General features: G+C 45.8%; 1 protein-coding gene across 4 annotated transcripts in view; it reads right to left on the bottom strand.

The window, feature by feature from the left end:
- TAB2 (TGF-beta activated kinase 1 (MAP3K7) binding protein 2) overlaps positions 1-16,627 on the bottom strand; it is a 111,379-nt gene that overhangs the window by 36,866 nt on the left and 57,886 nt on the right. For all 4 annotated transcript variants that reach the window (XR_011363655.1, XM_069975051.1, XM_069975052.1 and 1 more), the window contains 2 exons: positions 4,148-4,334; positions 1,792-3,214 (listed from right to left, as the gene is read on the bottom strand). Coding sequence is in view for 3 of the 4 variants with exons in the window: in XM_069975051.1 (XP_069831152.1) it covers positions 1,792-3,214; positions 4,148-4,249 (1,525 nt within the window). In the remaining variant the exon portion in view is untranslated. The remainder of the gene's footprint in view (positions 1-1,791; positions 3,215-4,147; positions 4,335-16,627) is intronic.

The following is a 16,627-nucleotide window of genomic DNA, read 5'->3' on the forward strand; positions in this document are numbered from 1 at the left end:
GAGCAGACAATCGATCATTTAAGTATGTGACGTTGCAGCTGGAAAGTGGCTGTCAACGGAACTTCTCCCAGACACCCGGAGCTGCACGGAGCTAACAAGCTGACCGACGAGCCCGGCAAAGCGCTTTGCTAGTATTGAAATATGCTTATCCCTAATTTTGATGTCTAAATTTAGGAGGCCGATAGGTTGGTAATTCAGCCAGAGACGGACATACGTCCTTCTGCTCCGTTAGTATCACAGTAGTTTGAGCTCGAAGTGAGTCATGGGAGAGTAAGGGAAGGGAATGCAAGAGGAAATGGTCACATAGGAGGTGGGCAAGTTTTATAGTAAAGAATAGCGTGACCATCAGGGCCAGAAGCTTTACTAGATGGGAAGGATTTGATGGCCTATTACATAGATTTAATGGGAGCTTCTAGGGAGGAGATGGCGTCCACAGGAAGTGGGGGGGCCAGAGTCTGATGTAGCAGGCAATGGCTGATGCAAGGTCATCCAGACAAGCCAAAGTCAGGGAAGGTGCAAGGCCATACAGAGTCTCATAATAAAACCAGAAGCCATCTGCAATTTGGAAGGAGAGTGCAAGTTTGGCTCCTTATGGACAGCATATTCTAATGCAGAGTTCCCAAGAATTAATGCAATATTGTATTCCTTGTACAAGCAGGTCCACAAAAGGAGAATGTAGACACATTTAAATTCAATACAACTGAACAGTACATTTTTTTTTACAGAATCCAATTCACATTACACATAGGAAAAAAAATGGTGTGGATTTTAGGTCATGCTGCAAGTTTCAAGCACACTCGGTGATTTTTTTTTTGCTGTGGATATGCAATACCAGATTTACGTACAGGAACAGCAAAAGTGTTAATGCCTGCTTACATATATTATAACACAAATTATTTTGAGCATTGCGAATTATACAGGATGTGACTTCAAAATGTACTAATAACTTACCTTTACTATAATTATTACCAATATGTTAGACAAATGAATAAAGTCCAGTGTATTATTCCAGCCAAAGCATCAAATCTGCTGCAGATCCTGTATGTGTGAATGAATGAACCCTGAAACTGAAATGGGCACTGTCTAAGAAAATCTAATCAAAATTTTAAAAGGGGTTAGCCACTTTATAGATCAGTGTTTATTGCTCAGTGTACAGTATTAGTAAGTGTACTCACTGTATATACTGACAGCAGCTCCCTGTGTACCTCATAGAGCTAATATCAGACTCCTCTCCTCCAGGCTGGGCTGCTCTGCTCTGTGGTGTTTTGGTCCATAAGATTGCTGACATGGAGGAGCATGTGACCAGGCCCCGCCCCCCAGTGTCCACCACTGAGCCTGTATATGTCTATGGAGAACACAGTGGACAGGGCATGGTCACATGCTCCTCCGTGTCAGCCATTTTGTGGACTGAAACAAAACAGAGCAGGGCAGCCCAGCCTGGAGGAAGGGAGTCTGATTTTAGCTCTATGAGGTAAACAGAGAGCTGCTGTCAGTATATACATTGAGCACACTTACTAATACTTTGTACTGACCTATTTTAATATAAAGTGGCCAACCCCTTTAATGAAAGGGTAGACCACAATTTGTCTGTCTACCCAACTCATGGGCAGCATTAAGAAACATGGCTGGCAGCGCGAGTGGAAATATCCACATGTCAGCAGTTTTTGATCGGAAGAGGTCTCGCTACGGAGAACCATCAAACCCCATCAGTCTAACTTCTGACATGTCAAAACTTATTTTATGACACATACTCTAAAATGATCACAAAAAATTAATTATATTAATATTTACCTTGTGTATAAGCTGCGTCATCTGAACTCACGCTTAGCTTCCTTACATCATTTATTTTATCATGTCCTAAAACAGGGTCTGCTATATGGATACCATCTGGCTCTGAAAATGGAAGGAGATTTGTAGGCTCAAAGGTTGGGGACACAACACCGGGGGAGACTGAAGGAGGTTTGTTTGGGGACACAGTTATTTTAAAAGTATATTTTGTATTGGGCTGAGTCACCACAACACGAGGCGATGTTGCAGAAATGTTGTTTCCAAGTGCTCGGCTTTTGGGAGGATGATGATGGATGAAGGCGGGTCCCATGCTTACTTGCCCAGAGACATTTCTGGCTGTACTGGCTGCACCAGGATTAGTAGAAATAAAGAGTGTTGGCTGATTTCTAACAATCTGGTCATCACCTCCAGGAGCTGAAATATAAACCTTAGGCTGGCTACGGCCTAAGCCTTCATCTGCGTTTTGAGGACCTGCAATGTAAACAGTGGGCTGATTCCTTGACTGGTTGTTCAAAGCAGAAGAATTAGTGGAACGCAGTATTGAGTTACTTCTTTGGGGTGGCTCAAGTTTAATTTCTATTTGGTTTTTCCTGGGACCAGTTGAGATATTCTGAATGTTGTATTGGCTTGAAGGCTGGGAACCTCCTGATGAATGAAGCACTGGGGCTTGAGGATTGGTGGGTGAACTAATAGGCATGTACACGTGAGAGGTCTGGTGACCCTGCTGGTTAGGCTGTGCTGAGGTATGTGACTGAGTATAGGAAGAAGGAAGGGTTGTCCAAGGACTTTGCTGAGTGGCTTGATAAGCTTGCTGTTGTGTGGGATTTGGAGGCATCCAACCGAATTGTTGTGGGTTTTGTCTTGATGTACCACCTTGAGAAGTGATGTAAGGTCTGATATATATAGAATTTCCATGTGGACTGTTAAGTACAGGTGGTTGGCCACCACGTATGTGCAAAGATGTAGGGGTATTACGATTAGACTGGATATTTGGAGCCAAGGTAACCATGATAGGATTGAATCTGGTGGTTTGCAAGCCCAAAGAGCCTTTGCCGCCCAAGTGAAATCCAAATTGATGGCCTTGGTTCGAAGCATTAGTTGTATTAGTCATCCCAAAGGCATTATAGCTAGAAGGCACAACAGGTGCAGTCTGTGGCTCTTGTTGATACAGTTCATTGTTGGACTGCCCTCCCTGAAGGTGTCCATCACTTATGCTGTGACTTAAAGTCCTGCTGTTTCCATTTACTCTGCTTCCATCCCTGCCCTCATGGTATTGAGACTGTAAATCCAGATTAAGGGATGTCATGTGGTTCCTTAAACCAGCAATGCTCGATTCTTCACAAGGAGACACGTCACCTTCACCATACAGATATTTTGTACTCTCTTGAGAAAGAACTGCGCAGCAAGCATCCAGATTGTTGTTATTCTAGGAAATTAAAGAAGAAGATTTTACTGTTAGATCTTACCAGGGGAGGGGGAGCCCCAAAAATACAACAGGCAGCCATAGTGCTTCTCTAAAAAAGGGTCTGTCATTGACAACTAAGTTTTATTCTGCAATGCTGAACCGAGAGAGATTAACCAAAGAGACTGCCTCCTGGGCATTTCCCTGCTGCCAATGTCTTGCTTAAAGCTACATTTGTCTTTAAAATGCTACAAGCCTGTTCTAATTTAAAGGACAACTCCGGTGGAATGTAAAAAACAAACAAAAAAAAAAAACGGCAAATGCTGTTTCCATACTCACCTTAACTCCTGGGTCGATCTCCGTTCGAATTTCCCGCAGATTATGGGTCCCCGGGGCTCCCATCTGTATCATCTTCTCTCCGGCACTTCCTTCTGTGGCCAGAGCTGAGCAAGCTGTCAGGCATCTGATGACGTCTCACAGTGGGGCCAGCCCTCTGTGAAGAAGTCGTTGACACAAAATGGCACCGGCTATGGTCGACAGAGATCAGGTATACTTCTAGGATAGGGTGTGTGATAGGGAAGGGGGCAGAACAGTAATTAAAGCATATTACAAACTTATACAACTTTGTAATGTGTTTTAGTTACTTTGGGGGGGGGGGGGGAATCACTGGAGTTGTCCTTTAAAGCTGCCTGTGGTTCAGACAGCATAATTCTGATCAAAGACACGCTTTACAAGAATTGGAAGTGGAGATGAAAACTACCAGTCCTAATAGTAAAATCACACATAATTTAGTGTATAACTGAACAGTCAGTGATAACAGCCTGTAAGCACTCTATACTGCCTCTGGTTTGGACAGCATCATTCTGCAGTCTAAAGCTCTTTATTGAAAAAGGGGTTAAGGTCAAAACTACCAACCCAAGTAATATTATAGATATAAATTTAGTGTAATGCACCAACCTGCTGCAGGCATCGGGAAACCACAACTTCAGGCACCTCTGGGAATTTCTGTCGCAGGTCATTTAAAACCTTAAAGTCTACTTGCGAGCTTCCTTGGGCCATTCGTGTATTGCCTGTGCAGAACTGTTCCTAACAGTACAGTTCTAGGCCTCGGTGGAACCCAACCTCATCTCTTTGTAAGCATTTTCTGCAAGTAAATAAAGTAAAATGGGGTAAAATGTGCACAAACAAATGATCCTAAAAACAATGCCACTATTAGACTAGTCCCAAATGAAAAGAAGCTTTCAGGACAACAATTTAAACTAGATTTGCATTTCCAGGAAAATACATAGTGCTTGAAAAGAGCGCCCCTTTACCAGTGACTTTCCTTTAAGAGCGACTTGGATCCCATTCCTTTAAGAGCGACTTGGGTCCCGTTCCTTTAAGAGCGACTTGGGTCCCGTCCCTTTAAGAGCGACTTGGGTCCCGTCCCTTTAAGAGCGACTTGGGTCCCGTCCCTTTAAGAGCGACTTGGGTCCCGTCCCTTTAAGAGCGACTTGGGTCCCGTCCCTTTAAGAGCGACTTGGGTCCCGTCCCTTTAAGAGCGACTTGGGTCCCGTCCCTTTAAGAGCGACTTGGGTCCCGTCCCTTTAAGAGCGACTTGGGTCCCGTCCCTTTAAGAGCGACTTGGGTCCCGTCCCTTTAAGAGCGACTTGGGTCCCGTCCCTTTAAGAGCGACTTGGGTCCCGTCCCTTTAAGAGCGACTTGGGTCCCGTCCCTTTAAGAGCGACTTGGGTCCCGTCCCTTTAAGAGCGACTTGGGTCCCGTCCCTTTAAGAGCGACTTGGGTCCCGTCCCTTTAAGAGCGACTTGGGTCCCGTCCCTTTAAGAGCGACTTGGGTCCCGTCCCTTTAAGAGCGACTTGGGTCCCGTCCCTTTAAGAGCGACTTGGGTCCCGTCCCTTTAAGAGCGACTTGGGTCCCGTCCCTTTAAGAGCGACTTGGGTCCCTTTAAGAGCGACTTGGGTCCCTTTAAGAGCGACTTGGGTCCCTTTAAGAGCGACTTGGGTCCCTTTAAGAGCGACTTGGGTCCCTTTAAGAGCGACTTGGGTCCCTTTAAGAGCGACTTGGGTCCCTTTAAGAGCGACTTGGGTCCCTTTAAGAGCGACTTGGGTCCCTTTAAGAGCGACTTGGGTCCCTTTAAGAGCGACTTGGGTCCCTTTAAGAGCGACTTGGGTCCCTTTAAGAGCGACTTGGGTCCCTTTAAGAGCGACTTGGGTCCCTTTAAGAGCGACTTGGGTCCCTTTAAGAGCGACTTGGGTCCCTTTAAGAGCGACTTGGGTCCCTTTAAGAGCGACTTGGGTCCCTTTAAGAGCGACTTGGGTCCCTTTAAGAGCGACTTGGGTCCCCTTTAAGAGCGACTTGGGTCCCTTTAAGAGCGACTTGGGTCCCTTTAAGAGCGACTTGGGTCCCTTTAAGAGCGACTTGGGTCCCTTTAAGAGCGACTTGGGTCCCTTTAAGAGCGACTTGGGTCCCTTTAAGAGCGACTTGGGTCCCTTTAAGAGCGACTTGGGTCCCTTTAAGAGCGACTTGGGTCCCTTTAAGAGCGACTTGGGTCCCTTTAAGAGCGACTTGGGTCCCTTTAAGAGCGACTTGGGTCCCTTTAAGAGCGACTTGGGTCCCTTTAAGAGCGACTTGGGTCCCTTTAAGAGCGACTTGGGTCCCTTTAAGAGCGACTTGGGTCCCTTTAAGAGCGACTTGGGTCCCTTTAAGAGCGACTTGGGTCCCTTTAAGAGCGACTTGGGTCCCTTTAAGAGCGACTTGGGTCCCTTTAAGAGCGACTTGGGTCCCTTTAAGAGCGACTTGGGTCCCTTTAAGAGCGACTTGGGTCCCTTTAAGAGCGACTTGGGTCCCTTTAAGAGCGACCTGGGTCCCTTTAAAAGAGCGACTTGGATCCCTTAAAGGGACCCAGGTCGCTCTTTAAAGGGACATATTTCGCTCTTAAAGGGACATATTTCGCTCTTAAAGGGACATATTTCGCTCTTAAAGGGACATATTTCGCTCTTAAAGGGACATATTTCGCTCTTAAAGGGACCCAGGTCGCTCTTAAAGGGACCCAGGTCGCTCTTAAAAGGGACCCAGGTCGCTCTTAAAAGGGACCCAGGTCGCTCTTAAAGGGACCCAGGTCGCTCTTAAAGGGACCCAGGTCGCTCTTAAAGGGACCCAGGTCGCTCTTAAAGGGACCCAGGTCGCTCTTAAAGGGACCCAGGTCGCTCTTAAAGGGACCCAGGTCGCTCTTAAAGGGACCCAGGTCGCTCTTAAAGGGACCCAGGTCGCTCTTAAAGGGACCCAGGTCGCTCTTAAAGGGACCCAGGTCGCTCTTAAAGGGACCCAGGTCGCTCTTAAAGGGACCCAGGTCGCTCTTAAAGGGACCCAGGTCGCTCTTAAAGGGACCCAGGTCGCTCTTAAAGGGACCCAGGTCGCTCTTAAAGGGGTTGTCCGGCGATAAAAAATTATTCACAGAATAACACACATTACAAAGTTATACAACTTTGTAATGTATGTTATGTCTGTGAATGGCCCCCTTCCCCGTGTTTCCCCCCACCCACGCTAGACCCGGAAGTGTGGTGCATTATACTCACCGCATCTCGTGTCGTCCACGGTCTCCGATCGTCAGCAGTGACGTCTTCTTCGGGAGGCCAGCGGATCTTCCCGAGTGCCGGCCACCCTCTGCAGCGTCATCCGAAGCTCAGCCGCGATTGGCTGAGCATAACTGTGCTCAGCCAATCGCGGCTGATGACGCGGCCACGTCATCAGCTGCTCAGCCGCGATTGGCTGAGCACAGTTATGCTCAGCCAATCGCGGCTGAGCTTCGGATGACGCTGCAGAGGGCGGCAGGCACTCGGGAAGATCCGCTGGCCTCCCGAAGAAGACGTGACAGGTAATGTATAGCGCACCACACTTCCGGGTACACGGGTGGGGGTGGTGGGACACGGGGAAGGGGGCCATTCACAGACATAACATACATTACAAAGTTGTATAACTTTGTAATGTGTGTTATTCTGTGAATAATTTTTTATCGCCGGACAACCCCTTTAAAGGGACATATTTTGCTCTTAAAAGGACCCATTTTGCTCTTAAAGGGACATATTTCGCTCTTAAAGGGACACAGGTCGCTCTTAAAGGGACCCAGGTTGCTCTTAAAGGGACCCATTTTTCCCTTAAAGGGACCAAGGTCCCAAGGTCGCTCTTAAAGGGACATATTTCGCTCTTAAAGGGACCGATTTTGCTCTTAAAGGGACATATTTCGCTCTTAAAGGGACCCATTTTGCTCTTACAGGGACCCAGGTCGCTCTTAACCCTTTGAGGACCAGGCCCAAAATGACCCAGTGGACCGCGCAAATTTTGATCTTAGTGCTTTCGTTTTCCCTCCTCCCCTTCTAAGAGCTCTAGCACTCTCAGTTTTCTATCTACAAGCCATGTAAGTGCTTGTTTTTTACAGGAATAGTTGTACTTTGTAATGGCGTCATTCATTTTACCATAACATGTATGATGGAATTCCAAATATATTATTTATGAAGATATAAATAGGTGAAATCGTAAATAAGAATGCAATATGGTAACGTTTGGGGGGTTCCTGTGTCTACGTAATGCACTATATGGTAACAGCGACATGACACTATTATTCTATAGGTCAGTCCGAACGCAACCATATGCAGGTTACATAGATTCTCTAATGTTATATATGTATTTTTTTTATGAAATCCTTTTTTTTGGCAATTAAATATTAATAAAATGGGCCTATTGTGACGCTTATAACGGTTTTATTTTTTCACCTACGGGGCTGTATGGGGTGTCATTTTTTCCCGCCATGATCTCTAGTTTTTATTAATACCATATTTGTGAAGATCGGACGTTTTGATCACTTTTTATTGATTTTTTTAATATATAATGTAACAAAATCGGTAATCTGCGCACTTTTTCCCCTCTTTTCGTGTACGCCGTTTACCGATCACAATGACACTTGTTATATTTTAATAGATCGGACAATTACGCACGCTACGGTATATTATATGTTTATCTATTTATTCATTTTTATATGTTTTATTTATATAATGGGAAAGGGGGGTGATTTAGACTTTTATTGGGGGAGGGGTTTTGGGGCAGTGTGTGTGTGTTTTGAACTTTTTTTTTTTTACACTTTTGAAGTCCTTTTGGGGGACTTTTACATGCACTACTCTGATTTATACACTGATCATTGCTATGCCATAGGCATAGCATTGATCAGTGTTATCAGCGATCTGCTCATTGAGCCTGCCTGTGCAGGCTCAGTGTAGCAGATCGCCGATCGGACCGCACGGAGGCAGGTAAGAGACCTCCGGCAGTCCGTTTTACCGATCAGGACCCCCGCAGTCACACTGCGGGGGTCCCGATCGGTAAGTGACAGGGGACTCCGCGTTTAAGGGGTTAATGACACGTGGCAGCGCGATCGCTGCAGCGTGTCATTACCGGTGAGGTCCCGGCTGCTGTTTGCAGCCGGCCCCCACCTGCTATGAAGCACGCTCCGCTCTGGAGCGCGCTTCATAGCGGGAAAAACACCCAGGACGTAAGGTTACGTCATGGGTCGTCTGGGGACAGACTTCCATGACGTAACCCAACGTCCAGGGTCGTCTAGGGGTTAAAGGGACCCAGTTCGCTCTTAAAGGGACCCAGTTCGCTCTTAAAGGGACCCAGTTCGCTCTTAAAGGGACCCAGTTCGCTCTTAAAGGGACCCAGTTCGCTCTTAAAGGGACCCAGTTCGCTCTTAAAGGGACCCAGTTCGCTCTTAAAGGGACCCAGTTCGCTCTTAAAGGGACCCAGTTCGCTCTTAAAGGGACCCAGTTCGCTCTTAAAGGGACCCAGTTCGCTCTTAAAGGGACCCAGTTCGCTCTTAAAGGGACCCAGTTCGCTCTTAAAGGGACCCAGTTCGCTCTTAAAGGGACCCAGTTCGCTCTTAAAGGGACCCAGTTCGCTCTTAAAGGGACCCAGTTCGCTCTTAAAGGGACCCAGTTCGCTCTTAAAGGGACCCAGTTCGCTCTTAAAGGGACCCAGTTCGCTCTTAAAGGGACCCAGTTCGCTCTTAAAGGGACCCAGTTCGCTCTTAAAGGGACCCAGTTCGCTCTTAAAGGGACCCAGTTCGCTCTTAAAGGGACCCATTTTGCCAGTAACCCTTTAAGGACAGAGCAAATTTAGATTTTTGCGTTTTCGGTTTTTCCTCCTTGTGCATAAAAGGCCATAGCACTTGCATTTTTCCACCTAGAGACCCACATGAGCCCTTATTTTTTGCGTCACTAATTGTACTTTGCAATGACAGGCTGAATTTTTGCATAAAGTACACTGCGAAACCAGAAAAAAATTCAAAGTGTGGTGAAATTGAAAAAAAAAAACGCATTTTGTTTATTTGGGGGAAATGTGTTTTTACGCCATTCACCCTGGGGTAAAACTGACTTGTTATATATGTTCCTCAAGTCGTTACGATTAAAACGATATGTAACATGTATAACTTATATTGTATCTGATGGCCTGTAAAAAATTTAAACCATTGTCAACAAATATACAACACTTAAAACCGCTCCATTCCCAGGCTTATAGCGCTTTTATCCTTTGGTCTATGGGGCTGTGTCAGGTGTAATTTTTTGCGCCATGATATGTTCTTTCTATCGGTACCTTGATTGCGCATATACGACTTTTTGATCGCTTTTTATTACAATTTTTCTGGATTTGATGCGACCAAAAATGCGCAATTTTGCACTTTGGGATTTTTTGGCGCTGACGCCATTTACCGTGCGAGATCAGGAATGTGATTAATAGTTCGGGCGATTACGCACGCGGCGATAGCAAACATGTTTATTTATTTATTTACTTTTATTTATAACCTGGGAAAAGGGGGGTAATTCAGACTTATTAGGGGAGGGGGATTTTTACTAATAATGGATTTTTTTTTTTAACTTTTACACTTATACTAGAAGACCCCCTGGGGGACTTCTAGTATAAGTGCTTTGATCTCTCATTGAGATCTCTGCAGCATAGATATGCTGCAGAGATCCATGAGATAGGCACTCGTTTACTTCCGGCTGCTGCAGCCGGAAGTAAACGAGTGCCGAGCCGGGGACGGCGCCATCTTGGAGCGGTCCCCGGCCGGCTTCAGAAACGAAGATCGCTCCTCCGGGATAACATCCCGGAGGAGCGATCTCCCCACTAGACACCAGGGATGACGCTGCGTCCGGTAATCGGATGCAGCTGTCATGTTTGACAGCTGCATCTGATTACTGTATTAGCGGGCACGGCGATCGGACCGTGCCCGCTAATACCTACGGTCCCGGGCTACACGCGGCACCCGGGACTCCCTTACCGGCATCAGGGCGTAATTTTACGCCCGATGTCGTTAAGGAGTTAAAGGGAAAAATTTCGCTCTTAAAGGGACCAAGGTCGCTCTTAAAGGGACATATTTCGCTCTTATAGGGACCCAGGTCGCTCTTAAAGTGACCCAGGTTGCTCTTTAAGGGACAAACCCACACACCATATAAACAGCAGATACGCAACAAATACGCAGCAGATTTGTTGGTACAGATTTGATGCTGTGTTCAGTTATTTAGATATAATCTGCTGCGTTTTTGCTGCGTATTTGCTGCGTGTTTGCTGCGTATCGCAGCAGTAAATACGCTGCTTATACGGTGTGTGGGTTTATACCCTTAAAAGCGAAATGGGTCTCTTTAAGAGTGAAATATTTCCTTTAAAGGGACCCAGATCACTCTTAAAGGGACCCATTTCGCTTTTAAAGGGACCCAGGTCGCTCTCTTTAACCCTTAGACGACCCTGGACGTAGGGTTACGTCATGGAAGTCTGTCCCCAGACGACCCATGACGTAACCTTACGTCCTGGGTGTTTTTTCCCGCTATGAAGCGCGCTCCGGAGCGGAGCGCGCTTCATAGCAGGTGGGGGCCGGCTGCAAACAGCAGCCGGGACCTCACCGGTAATGACACGCTGCAGCGATCGCGCTGCCGCGTGTCATTAACCCCTTAAACGCCGCGACCGCGACGTTTAAGTGTAAGTGACAGGGGGAGTCCCCGGTCACTTACCGATCGGGACCCCCGCAGTATGACTGCGGGGGTCCCGATCGTTGAAACGGACTGCCGGAGGTCTCTCACCTGCCTCCGTGCGGTCCGATCGGCGATCTGCTACACTGAGCCTGCACAGGCAGGCTCAATGAGCAGAGCGCCGATAACACTGATGAATGCTATGCCTATGGCATAGCATTCATCAGTGTAGAAATCTAAGTACTGTATGTAAAAGTCCCCCAAAGGGACTTCAAAAGTGTAAAAAAAAAAAAGTTCAAAACACTATTACACTACCCCAAAGCCCCTCCCCCAATAAAAGTCGAAATCACCCCCCTTTCCCATTATATAAATAAAACATATAAAAATAAATAGATAAACATATAATATACCGTAGCGTGCGTAATTGTCCGATCTATTAAAATATAACAAGCGACATTGCGATCGGTAAACGGCGTACACGAAAAGAGGGGAAAAAGTGCGCAGATTACCGATTTTATGTTACATTATATATTAAAAAAAATCAATAAAAAGTGATCAAAACGTCCGATCTTCACAAATATGGTATTAATAAAAACTAGAGATCATGGCGGAAAAAATGACACCCCATACAGCCCCGTAGGTGAAAAAATAAAACCGTTATAAGCGTCACAATAGGCCCATTTTATTAATATTTAATTGCCAAAATAAAGGATTTAATAAAAAAATACATATATAACATTAGAGAATCTGTGTAACCTGCATATGGTTGTGTTCGGACTGACCTATAGAATAATAGTGTCATGTCGCTGTTACCATATAGTGCATTCTTATTTACGATTTCACCTATTTATTTCTTCATAAATAATATATTTGGAATTCCATCATACATGTTATGGTAAAATGAATGACGCCATTACACAGTACAACTATTCCTGAAAAAAACAAGCACTTACATGGCTTGTAGATAGAAAACTGAGAGTGCTAGAGCTCTTAGAAGGGGAGGAGGGAAAAACGAAAGCACTAAGATCAAAATTTGCGCGGTCCACTGGGTCATTTTGGGCCTGGTCCTCAAAGGGTTAAGAGTGAAATATTTCCTTTAAAGGGACCCAGATCACTCTTAACCCCTTCGTGCTGCAGCTAGTTTGGGCCTTAATGACCAGGCTAATTTTTCAAAATCTGACCTGTCTCACTTTATGCTCTTATAGCTCAGTGATGCTTTAACGTATGCTAGCAATTCTGAGATTGTTTTTTCGTCACATATGGCACTTTATGTTAGTGGCAAAATTTGGTCACTACTTTGTGTGTTTTTTGTGAAAAACATCAAAATATCATGAAAAATTTAAAAAATTTGCATTTTATGAACTTTGAAATTCTCTGCTTCTAAAAAAAGAAAGTCGTAGCACATAAATTAGTTACTAAGTCACATTACCAATATGTCTTCTTTATTCTGGCATAATTTGGTAAACATATTTTACTTTTTTAGGGTGTTATGGGGCTTAGAAATTTATCAGCAAATTATCACATTTTTGTGAAACTGATTTTTTTTAGGGACCAGTTCTTTTTTTTAAATGGATTTAGAAGTCTGGTATCCTGAAAACCCCCATAAGTGACCCCATTTTGGAAACTACACACCTTAAAGAATTAATCTAGGGGTATAATGAGCATTTTAACCCTACAGGGGCTGGAGGAAAGTATTCACAATTAGGCAGTAAAAAAATGGAAAATTTCAATTTTCCAATAATATATACGTTTAGATTAAAGTTTCTCATTTTCAAAAGGAATATAAGACAAAAAGCACCCAAAAATTTGTAATGCAGGTTCTCTTGAGTACAACGGTACCCCATATGTGGGCGTAAACCACTAAATGGGCACACTGCAGGGCTCAGAAGGAAGGGAGCGCCAATTACCTTTTCCAATGCAAATTTTGCTGAAGAAGTTTCTGAGCGCCAGGTGCGTTTGCAGTGCCCCTGTAGTGTCAGCAGAGAGAAAACCCCCCATAAGTCACCCCATTTTGAAAAGTGCACCCCTCAAAGAATTCATCTTGGTGTGTGGTGACCATTTTGAACCCACAGGTATTACAGGAAAGTATTCAAAAGAAGACAGTAAAAATGAAAAACTCGAATTCTTCCAATAATATGTTCGTTTAGTTTGAAATTTCTCAATTTCACGAGGAACAAGACTAAAAAAGTACCCCAAAATTTGTAACGCAGGTTCTCCTGAGTACAATGGTACCCCATATGTGGGCGTAAACCACTGCATGGGCACAAAGGAGGGCTCAGAAGGAAAGGAGCGCCAATTAGCTTTTTCAATGCAGATTTTGCTGAAGAAGTTTCCGAGCGCCAGGTGCGTTTGCAGAGCCCCTGTAGTGTCTGCAGAGTAAAATCTCCCAATAAGTCACCCCATTTTGGAAAGTGCACCCCTCAAAGAATTTATTTTAGGGTGTGGTGAGCATTTTGACCCCACAGGTATTTGAGGAAAGTATTCAAAAGTAGACAGTAAAAATGAAAAACTCGAATTTTTCCAATAATATGTTCATTAGTTTGAAATTTCTCAATTTCACGAGGAACAGGAGAGAAATGTCACCCCAATATATATAAAGCAGGTTCTCCTGAGTAGAACGGTACCCCATATGTGGGCATAAACCACTGCATGGGCACACAGCCGGGCTCAGAAGGGAAGGAGCGCCAATTTACAGGAGCAAAACCGCAGCTAGTAATGGTAATCAGAATAGCGCAGTTACTAAAATAAGAGTGGTTATGGGCAACCTGAGGTGGTTACGGAAAACATAGGGTGGTCACGGGCAACCTGCTGTGGTTACGGCAACCTGGGGTGGTTACAGGCAACGTGGGGTGGTTACAGGCAACGTGGGGTGGTTACAGGCAACGTGGGGTGGTTACAGGCAACGTGGGGTGGTTACAGGCAACGTGGGGTGGTTACGGGTAATCTGGGGAGGGGTTAGGGGTAATTTGGGAGTAAACTGCAATTATTACTATAATAAAAAGTGTGTGTTTTATTTTTTTGTATGTTTGTCACTTTTTGTACTTTACATATTCATTTTCACTGTATTACTATGATTACTGTGATATTTTCTATCACAGTAATCATAGTTCAGTGACAGAGACCAAATTGGTCTCTGTCACTTTAAATTTTCAGAGTTGGCTGGTTGTGAAGCGCAGTCTCAAACAAATATTGAAGCAGCACCAGTGATACAATATGTGGGTCAGAGTGCTTGTCTTACCGGACCGGACCTAGGTCCGTGTTAGGATATCCAAAAATGTAGAGGAGACAGCACATCCAAAGAAAATCTTCACTTTTAATCACACAAGTGCAACGTTTCGGCTATAACACCAGCCTTTCTCAAGCAGTGACTGCTTGAGAAAGGCTGGTGTTATAGCCAAAACGTTGCACTTGTGTGATTAAAAGTGAAGATTTTCTTTGGATGTGCTGTCTCCTCTACATTTTTGGTTGTGAAGCGCATGCGCACTTCATAACCAGCCAGGACGTCGAGGAGGACGGAGCTCCAGGAGCAGGTGAGTATATGGGGAAGGGGGGGGGGTGACTGGGGGACGGGCTGACAGGGGGGGTGGGGGCGACTTGGGGGGTGGGGGGGACATCACTTTTTATCCCCTGTCACCAATCATTCATGGTGACAGGGGATAAAAAGTGCCGGGAGCACATGGCACAAGCGATCAGCGGTATATAGTATATACCGCTGATCGCTTGTACCGGGACCCCACAGGGGGGGTCCCGATGACTGCCCCATGCTCTCCGCTACCTCCGGTGCCGGAGAGCATGGGGCTTTCATTCATTTTAACTTTTCCATCGCTGTGAACCGACATTAGTCGGTTCACAGCGATGGCGGCGGCCATCTTGGAAATGATGGCCGCCGGGGGAGGGGGGTTAGTGATCGCTCTACTAGGGGGGGCTGATCTGAGGTCTGGGGGACATTTATTTCATCTCCCCCCGCCGTAGATTCACGGCGGGGGGAGATGAAAGGCGGCGGCAGCACGGGTAATCCCCTTTACCGACGGCCGCCGCTATAACGTTAATAGCGGCGATCGTCGGTAAGGGGGGGGGCCGGGACGGACCACACACTGCCCCAACCCTTCAGCTACCTCCGGTAGCCGGAGGGATGGGGTGGGGGCCGTCCCGGCCCCGCAGCCTTATTCTCTGCCATCGCCGTAAAAAGCTGATGGCAGCAGAATAAGGACCATTAGTGACCGCCGTAAAAAGCTGTATCGGCGGTCACTAAGGGGTTAAAGGGACCCAGGTCGCTCTTAAAGGGACCCAGGTCGCTCTTAAAGGGACCAAGGTCGCTCTTAAAGGGACCAAGGTCGCTCTTAAAGGGACCAAGGTCGCTCTTAAAGGGACCAAGGTCGCTCTTAAAGGGACCAAGGTCGCTCTTAAAGGGACCAAGGTCGCTCTTAAAGGGACCAAGGTCGCTCTTAAAGGGACCAAGGTCGCTCTTAAAAGGGACCAAGGTCGCTCTTAAAAGGGACCAAGGTCGCTCTTAAAGGGACCAATTTATCTCTTAAAGGGACATATTTTGTTCCTAAAGGGACATATTTCGCTCTTTATTAAATGGACCAAGGTCGCTCTTATAGGGACACATTTCTCTCTTAAAGGGACCCAGTTCGAGCGAAACGGGTCTCTTTAAGAGCGAAATATTTCCTTTAAAGGGACCCAGATCACTCTTAAACGGACCCATTTCGCTCTAAAGGGACCCATTTACCCCCTCAAGGGACCCAGGTCGCTCTTACAGGTACTTGGTTCGCTCTTAAAGGGACCCATTTAGAGCGGCTTGGGTCCCTTTAAGAGCGACTTGGGTACCGTTCCTTTAAGAGCGGCTTGGGTACCGTCCCTTTAAGAGCAGCTTGGATCCCGTACCTGCTACATGGCTGCCTCAGCTCTGCTATTTTACTGACTGACCTCTGCTACTTATAATGGTAAAGACCATTGCTCGGTTACCATGACAATCTTACTCATGTCAGGGAGACAAAATGGTTAAGGACCTTCCATATATTACATCTTCTATTGGCCAATAGTGGACATGTGACTGTGGATGGTGTGATACAATGCATGACGAGACCTTAGAGTTCCTATTGGCTGCTATATTTCAGCTATTTGCATATGTGCTGTGATTGGCTGTCAGCAGTTAGAGTGTGGCCATTATTTGCAATGGGCCATTTTTTTCTATGGGAAATTTGGGGTCTTTAAATGTACATTTCTTAAAAACGACAAATCCGATCGAAACGAAAAATAGATAGCACACCACACACCGCCGAGGGCTTCGAAACGCAGTTTGAACGGAGTCTGTGCGCAAAGCGGTTCGGGCTGTATTACGCGCAGAAAAATGGCTGGAAGAAGAAACGGAAGAAGAAGAAGAATACGGATTACAATATAGAGCTTTTCAAGCACTATAAAAAC

This window comes from Dendropsophus ebraccatus, chromosome 6, assembly GCF_027789765.1.
Source record: "Dendropsophus ebraccatus isolate aDenEbr1 chromosome 6, aDenEbr1.pat, whole genome shotgun sequence".
Taxonomy (NCBI): domain Eukaryota; kingdom Metazoa; phylum Chordata; class Amphibia; order Anura; family Hylidae; genus Dendropsophus; species Dendropsophus ebraccatus.